Below are 8,534 nucleotides of genomic sequence, written 5' to 3'. Positions count from 1 at the left end.
TCCAGATCACAAAAGGTCTGTCATTTTGTTTGCCAGTAATCCCTCCCTCCCTCTCTCTCTCTCCCTGGCTCCCTCTCTCGCTCTCTCCCTGCCTCCCTCTCTCTTTTTGTCCCTCTCCACCTCGTGATTTCCTGGAAAACTAAACTAAAACTTTGAAAAACATGGGGATCAAAACATTGTTGAAATCGTTTGGATGTAAACGTCTTACAAGCTAAAGCAGGTGACACCCTAATCTCAACGTTGGCACAACCTTTGGCATGGAGACATGGCATCCTGACTCACTTAAATCGACTTTGTGTAGACAGAAACCAGAGATCTAGTGGACTAACTGTTCTATTGATACGTCCTGTGCCTTGATAATCAAGGCTCAAGGTTTGCACAATGAAATGTGCAAACACAATAAGCTACACAATGCTACACAATAAGCAAATGCATGAATGAGACAAAGACAATACATTGGAACAGAATTAAACTAATATTAACTTCGTGTTGCCCCTTGGGGGTCAGGGAAAACCAACACAGTATTCAACAAGTTTGGCCCGTCAGCATGCACTTTGATTCCAAACTCTGGCAGCTTATTATCAGCACGCCTCTTTGTGCAAAGAGCACGATGCAAAGAAAGAGCACAACCGCCTGAAACGAGGGGGCGTCCAAGCCAGTGTAGGAATCGTGGCAGTTTCTCTAACGCCATCTAGTGAGTCAACTTTTGATTTACCCACCTGCAAGCTGTGTCCTCACTAACCTCACTAAAATAGTCCTTCATTTTTTCACCCAACAAAGTTACAATCTACAGTATAATATGACTGAATGAATCCTAATGCATCAGGCTCCATTCAGCTTTCATCTCCTACTCGGCTCCTTACGTCCCCCCAATATGGCCCCTCAAACGGCAAGAAACGACAATATGGTAGCAATCAACAATGTCTGTAACAAAGTGTCCTTGTGCTGTCATTTTCTGCATAACTAACAGTGTGTGTGTGTGTGTGTGTGTGTGTGTGTGTATTTAGTATGCAGTATTACACACTGCTGCCCTCCCACACCCCTGTGTATGAGATCCAAGGAGACAAGCTGGCCAGTCATAACAGAAGAAAGACACCAACTACTCACATCACGCCACCGAGATACCACCGAGGATCATCAACACGCCATCTGTGGACATCTGGTTGCTTGATTAGTGATTTAAAGGTATGTTTTATAGAGTTTTATTTAGCTGCAATGTGAGGAAATGAGTGAATTGATTGAACCAAATAAAACAAGCTGGAGCAAGTTTAATGCACTTATTCTTACTTACATTACTGTTGTATTGCACTGGTTACAAAAAACAACATGCAGCATTGGCTCAGATCTAAAATTATTCAACTAGTTCATTTAAAATGTGCTTCTTTTATTGTACATTTGTTGAAAACTGTCATCTTAACAGTGGGTGCTGCTCCAGAAAGGACACTGAGGAGAAGAAGGGGACTCATCTCAAGATCTCACAATCCTTGGACGTCTCACTGAATGACTGAGAATATACCGTGGGAAGCTTTGACTTTCATCTACTGAGAGCTCAGTAACCTCCTGCTGAGAAAAACAAGAGAAATATCAGAGAGATCTTTCTATTTTTCTTTCATTGAGAGCGAGAGAGGAGCTTCTTCACCGGCCATGGCATCCACAGGTCTTCAGCTGCTGGGCTTGGTGTTGGCTGTGCTGGGTTGGGTGGGCGGAGCGTTGGTGTGTGCGGCTCCTCTGTGGCGTGTGTCCGCCTTCGTGGGTGGAGAGCTGGTGATCGCCCAGGTGTTGTGGGAGGGACTGTGGATGAACTGCCTGTCTCAGACCACAGGCCAGATCCAGTGCAAGACCTACGACTCCACCCTGGCCCTGCCCACGTCTACCCAGGCCGCCCGGAGCGTCACTGTTCTCGCCCTGCTCCTCTGCCTCCTGGCTCTCATGCTCGGGGTGGCAGGGGCCAAGTGTACTCACTGCATGGGGGACAGTAACCAGGCCCCCAAGGCTCGGCTGGCCAGGATAGCAGGGCTGCTCTTCCTCGTGGCTGGCTTGGCCTTCCTGATACCCATCTGTTGGACTGCCCATGCGATCATCAGGGACTTCTATGATCCGACTGTCGCAGCGCCTTTAAAGAGAGAGCTGGGGCCGGCGCTCTACTTGGGCTGGGGGGCCAGCGTGCTGCTCCTGGTGGGGGGCTCTCTGCTCCACCTGGGCTCCTCTCCACCAGGAGCAAGAGCACTGCCTGTTTTCGGCAGAGCAGCGAAGGACAACCCACTGACAGGGGAGGCGAAGCAACAGGACAAATCTTTTGTATGAGATGATTTTAATGGACATGTGAGGTCAAACTTCAAGGTCACCATCTATTAGAGAACATCAGCCGATATTGTGTTTACTATCTTATAAAGCAGGGTTTCCTTTTGTTTATTTAAATCATAATGTGGACTTATTTTACATTTATTACATGATGAGCTACTAATGGGTTTCTAATAGAATTTACATAATGTATTAGCTTTCTGCCAGAGTGGGATTTGACATGAATTGTGGGAGGTTTCAAATGTTTAAAAGTTGACTCATGTGTGTGACTTACATTTCTTAAATTCCAGTCTGCCTCTGCTTGTGTGTGTATGTGTGTGAGTGGGCGGTCTGTGTACAGAAGGCCAGTGTACATGGCATATCTGTGTATGCTGCTGTGTTCACTGACTATGTGTGTAGGCAGTCAGAGCGATGCTTGTTTATTTACTTTGTATGAATGTTGATTGTTGATGAAGGAATATTAGGGACATTCAGCAAATTTACCCTCCACATTTTATTTTTCTTTTATTTCTTTATTCTTGTTTGTATTTATTTTGTACTGTGATTCTGTGTAATGTGTTTCTACTGCACTCTTTTATTGATATCAGTTCAAACAGCCTATTGTCTACATTTTACAGCTTTTTCATTTGCCTTCATATCAGAAAAAGTTATTCATATTTCAGTATTATTATTTCCAGAAGTAGTTTTTTAAATTGAATTTAACAAAAGAAAAACGAGTTGCTGATCTGAACTGTTTTAATAGTTGCCCTTGTGTTCTCTGATTCTGTGTGTCGTGTACTAATAATGCTCACCATTGTGTCTGGCGAGTCTTACGTCTACAGATGTAGAAAGTCTTATAATGTTTCATCCAGCGTTTACCGCAGTTAACTTAATAACATCGTATAATATACAGTATTCAGTACATAAGTGTGACATTTCATCTTCCATCTTTAGTTGTTTGTATTGACTGTTTGTATGATTTATAACCACTTATACACAATAAATACATGTGTTTGCATTCCACTACAACTGTTTTCAATTATACTTTAGAAGTAAGCCCAGTCATGTTTTCAAGGACTGTGAAACACAGGATTATTCCCGTCTTCTTCAAGTTATCACGTATATTACCTACCAGAGAGATATGTTTGCTGCCATCTTGTTTCCTGAGTTTGGGGAAAGTGGTGCTTATTTAAATTGACAACGACTCGACCCCAGTGTGATCATCCCAAACCATTATTCAACCACTTTGAGTGGTGGAGTGGTGACAGCAGACATTGTACACTTGGGGGCAGTAAAGACTCAGGAACTGATGTGCCTACTATAAGAACTGATTATGTATATATACAGGCAGTGCGCAAGACAATGTAAACACTTGATGAAGAGTTATATATTTGAGTTAAATTAACAATAGCACAAATGGAAATGAATATCCGTTTGAGAGCCAGTTTGCAGCTTTTATCAACCTCTTATGTCTTTCATAGCGTATTTGATATTAAGACTAAGATTTATCGTTCTTGCTGTTTTCTAGGTGTGAGTTATGTGTGTTAAATGAAAAGCTAGACTTGATTCACGACACTAATTTATTGGAGACATTATTACAGACACTGACACAGCATGGGGCCAACAGTCGAGACATATTCAGTGTCTGTATTGCCTGCATGCTAACCTGCACAAAAACAGATTTAGTGAGAGAAACAGTGTTTAGGACCTGCTGCACTCTGGACTGAGCTAAAAGTTCCTCTTTTCTCTTACACAAACAAGGGTGTAACTGTCCTGATGCAGGTCTTTAAGGTGGACACTTTTCCTCCCTTCTCTAGATAAAGTGAGACAACATATTTTGTATCAACCAACCTCACTGCTAATGGGACGTGGTGACATCTGTCTCAAAATAAAACAACCCGTTTTAAAATGATTAGATTAGATTAAAATACCCTGCAATGAACATGCAGGTCGTTTTATATGTGTCTCATGTGTGTGTTGAATCTGACTTCCCAAATGACAAATTGTAGTAAACTCAACTCAATTTCCGTGTGTATGTGTGTGTGTCATAAGCCATGCATATGAAGTTACATAAAACTAATAACGTTCGTTTCACGGTGAACGGAATTAACTTTTTGCTTACTTGAGAACCTCAACTATTGTCCTCTTCCTCTTAAAGGGACAGCGGGAGTATTTCGACTCTGCAGCTGCAGGAAGGATGCGTGTCGCTTTAAACCTCACATGACAGTTCGTAGAGGTGAAAGTGGGCTGCTGTGTGTGACTTTGCACTGCGCTGTTTTGGGGCTTTAGCATTCTCATACCCCGCTGTCGACCTTTGGAGCTCGGGGCGGGTAGGCAGCTCCGCCGTCCACGGAGGCAATTGGCTGCGCTCTCCATAGCCGCTTCCTATTGCACATTGTGGCCCAAACACAGCAGACCGTGCACACACCTCGTGTTTTTACACGCACGTTATGGGGCGCGAGTGTGCACGATGCTGCAGGAGTCCAAGGTCCTATCGGTCCGTGGCGCTCTTATAGGAATGTTTAAAGAGTAACGAGGTTATCCGTGTCCAGCAGACCACACGCTGCTGACAGTTGTGCCCTGCAGGCCAGGAAGCCGACCGAGCAGGCGGACGGAGTGTCGAAGGCGGACTGGGAGGAGAAGTCACCGCTGTAGCAGCATCGGGCAACGGCAGAGCACGGAGCCATGACCGAGAAACGGATGTCGCGGTGGTATTTCGGTGGGCTGGCGTCGTGCGGGGCTGCTTGCTGCACGCATCCTCTGGATCTGCTGAAGGTAAGCTGAGGGCAACAGTCGGCGTGTAACCCTCCGCCGGTGTGTAGAGGAGACAGGCCTGAATACCAGGCGACAGCTGTTTCCAGCAGTAGACCTACAACAGGATAGATTACAGTTATTAACCTCCTGACCTAACCATCGTGTTACTGTTATAGATCTCAGTGTGCGTGTTAGCCGCGGTGAGCTTTTAGAGGGCCTGCCATAGTCCGAGGTATCGCATGTCTTTCATGGCATCACTGTAATGTCTATCAGGATGGCCAAGGCTGTTCAAAAATAGGGCACAGGTTAAGACAAGCGAGAGCTTGTCAGCCCAACTACCAACTTATGTAGTGAAGTAATTGTTGTATTCATTTTAAAGTACACAGAATAGCCCAATGTAGCATTATTTTTCTATTCAATAGTTATGTTTTGTTGAGATAAATAGCCTACAATGTAGCAATTTACCCTTTTCTAAGCCCCGCCCCCTGCTGCTACTCTGTCAAACTGTCGGAGCTACCCTAACCAAGGAGCCCACACTGCCACTAACTGCTGTATACATATTATTACATTGTTGGGGAAACAGAAAAGCAGACGGGGATATATCCGGGATGTCAAACTGATTCAGCAGCATTGAAAAAAAGATTAAGATCAAAGTCTAAAGAGTATAAATGATCACAGAAGACAATAAAATTAGGCAACACTGTTCCTGTGACGCCGGGTAGGTCTTAATTCACTGTTACAATCATAAAGAAGCAAAAGCAGCATGTGTGAACATTCAGTATACCTTCAGAAGCTAGCGTAGCATAGAAGTTAGTGACGTGCTAACATACTCTGCTAACACCTAAACCAGCCTGAAAATGAAGGAAAAGAATGGCACGAGAGTTTATAGAGCAGAGCAGGAAACTTGTCCGACCTTGTGTGTGTGTGTGTGTGTGTGTGTGTGTGTGTGTGAGAGAGAGAGAGAGTGTGTGTGAGTCAGTGTGTCAGTGTGTCAGTGTGTCAGTGGGGTCATGCATGTTCACTCTTGTTAATCTTTGCATCACTGTGAGGCACAGAGTAGTAAATCAGTAGGCTACATCTCTACCTAATTTACTTTACTGGCACCTCTCTCTTGTTTGCTTCGAAGACAGCTGCGCATGACTCTGATAATGCCAACTGCTCCTCAGGCAGTCACGCCATGTGTAATTACGTAGACGAGGTCGTTAATCATCACATTGCAGTAAAACTCTCCTCTGGAGTGCTTTATTTCTGCCCTATCTTTCCTACTAGCTGGTGATGCCATAAGTACATATAGTATATAAAACAGAGGAATTCAACAAACGAAAAAAGTGATGACCCCCAAAAAAGGAGAAAGTCATGTTCCCCGCGGTGTAGTCCTGAGCCACTTCTCCAGTGGACTAAATGTCCACATTGAGTGTACATGGGCTGGGTGAATAGATGGTAGTTCTTTAAGAACACTAAGAACTGTCAGGTGTTTGTTAATCCAAGACTGGGAGACTGTTTGTTAATCTAAAACCACAGAATGTGACCTTTGTGTCTTCCAGCTGCAGACACAGTAGATGTGCTTGGTGGATTTCCTGGATTTTTGATCAACTCTAAACAAAGCAAAGTAGAATATTTTAAGGAGATATCACTATTATTAATCACAACCCTGTCTAAGCAGTAAACATGCTCTCTTGAGAACTTTTCATAAATATATGTATTCTGCAGTTGTCTGAGGACATTCTGATTTATGCATAATAATAACAAATGCAGCTCAAATGACAGTGGCGTGAACCTACTATTTTTATATTCATTTGATCTTAATTCCAACAAGTCAGTATGACTCTGGTTTCTATCCTTGCGTTTTGATCTGCATTAGTTTGGGATTGTCTTTAAGTCCAAGAAAGACTCACATTGGTTTACAGACGGGGTTGGAATTGAAACAACTGAAATTTGCAAATGCCATTCCTTCAAATCCCTAAAAATGGAAAAGAAAATGATTCCTTAAATCTTGAGCCCTGTTTTTTTGCCTGTGTTGGTTCACATTTTTGAAAATTGGCACCGTTAACAGTATGCAGAATGTTCCTGTTTTCCATGTACCCATGTGACCCCGATCACTAGATTACTTTGATACTGAAGAAAACCAAAAAATGTAACGATTCAGGCAAGTTCTAGACCTATTGTTTTCCATATTCTCTAAATGTATTTATGTTTATTTATGATGACATGTTTTTATATCTTATGATGTTCTCAGTTGTGCAACAGAAAACGTATCCATATACTCAGAACATCCCCCTGGGTTCTCTGTGTCATCCAATACATCTTTCACTCTTCATCGTCGATGGAGCAGCTACACACTTTATACCTGATGACATCACACATTTTAATTTTAACACTCTAGTTTTTGGATTTCCTGATTTTAGATCTTAGGAATAATGTGAATGCATTTTGAAAACAGGCGTAGTTCCCCTTTAAGGGACTATCATTGCCTCCGTGGGACCAGCCGTTGATGCAGTTCCAGCTGCTTCCCAAGTTGCTAAACAGGTCAAACTACAATAAGTGACTTCCCCTTGCAAAGCTTACGCAGTCTCTTAAATCTTGGAATCAATACCTGAGCCTCAGTCATTGTTTTCCTTCAGGTCCATTGTGTTGTACAGTGCAGAACAAAAGAATGTGTCACTGTCCAAATACTTACAGACCAGCGCCAGTCATGTGGTCTTACCCCAATCAAACTGCTGGAGTGGCAGTCGGGGGAGAAATGTTCTAGGTGTTGGATGTAGATATCACCATCTGTGCTGGTCCAGTATCAGGACTGGTGCTATCATAAGGAGGTGTTTTAGCTGCAAGAATATGTGAAAGAATACTGTAAAAACTAATTGAGAAGTCCTTATTTATACATTGTGGAATTAAATTGTTATATATATATATATATATATATATATATAAAAATAAATAAAATGTGTGGGCGCCCTGTGTTTATTTCAGCTACAGCACAGTAAATGCCCAAACTGTTGATACTTGGGTGTTGTGGGAACACTGTGTTGGTAATGGGTAATGTCAGGCATGTAGAAATGAGAACATGTGTGTGATGAGAGCTGGAGTTAGCTCCTAATCACCATCACCACCTGTGCCAGAAGGAATTGGTTCCCACACGGTGAACACTGTTCACATTCAACAACGTTGAGCATATTTCAGCTGCTGCTGCACATATTTCTCTGTGGCCTGAGCTGCAACACCTCCCATCGCTGCGTGAGCAACGAAGGCTCAAATGATACACAAAACCAGTGGCCACATTAAATGTTAGATTCTGATGATGACGATGGTGAAGCTGTTTTCTGTCAGCGGACAGTGAGGCAGATATTGACTTTGTAGCAATGGCCTCATAATGCTGTCGACTTATCACATTTCTGTTAAAGCTGAACAGCGGGGCATCTAAATCTAGGACTGAAGTGTGGACGTGAGAGGAGAGAGTATGTGAATGTTGTTTTCAGCAGGGAAGTAGGGATTAACCAAACAAG

General features: G+C 43.1%; 1 protein-coding gene across 1 annotated transcript; it reads left to right on the top strand.

The window, feature by feature from the left end:
* Positions 1 to 1,611: 1,611 nt before the first annotated feature.
* Positions 1,612 to 2,798, top strand: LOC116392915 (claudin-9-like). The gene has a single exon (XM_031864751.1). It carries the CDS (start codon positions 1,645 to 1,647, stop codon positions 2,302 to 2,304), a length of 660 nt encoding a protein of 219 aa, XP_031720611.1. The 5' UTR covers positions 1,612 to 1,644; the 3' UTR covers positions 2,305 to 2,798.
* Positions 2,799 to 8,534: the final 5,736 nt, after the last annotated feature.

This window comes from Anarrhichthys ocellatus, unplaced genomic scaffold (assembly GCF_004355925.1).
Source record: "Anarrhichthys ocellatus isolate YVR2014 unplaced genomic scaffold, GSC_Weel_1.0 scaffold31, whole genome shotgun sequence".
In the NCBI taxonomy this organism is placed as follows: Eukaryota; Metazoa; Chordata; class Actinopteri; order Perciformes; family Anarhichadidae; genus Anarrhichthys; species Anarrhichthys ocellatus.
Note: the sequence above shows the minus strand (reverse complement) of the source record. Positions and strands in the feature narration are given on the sequence as shown.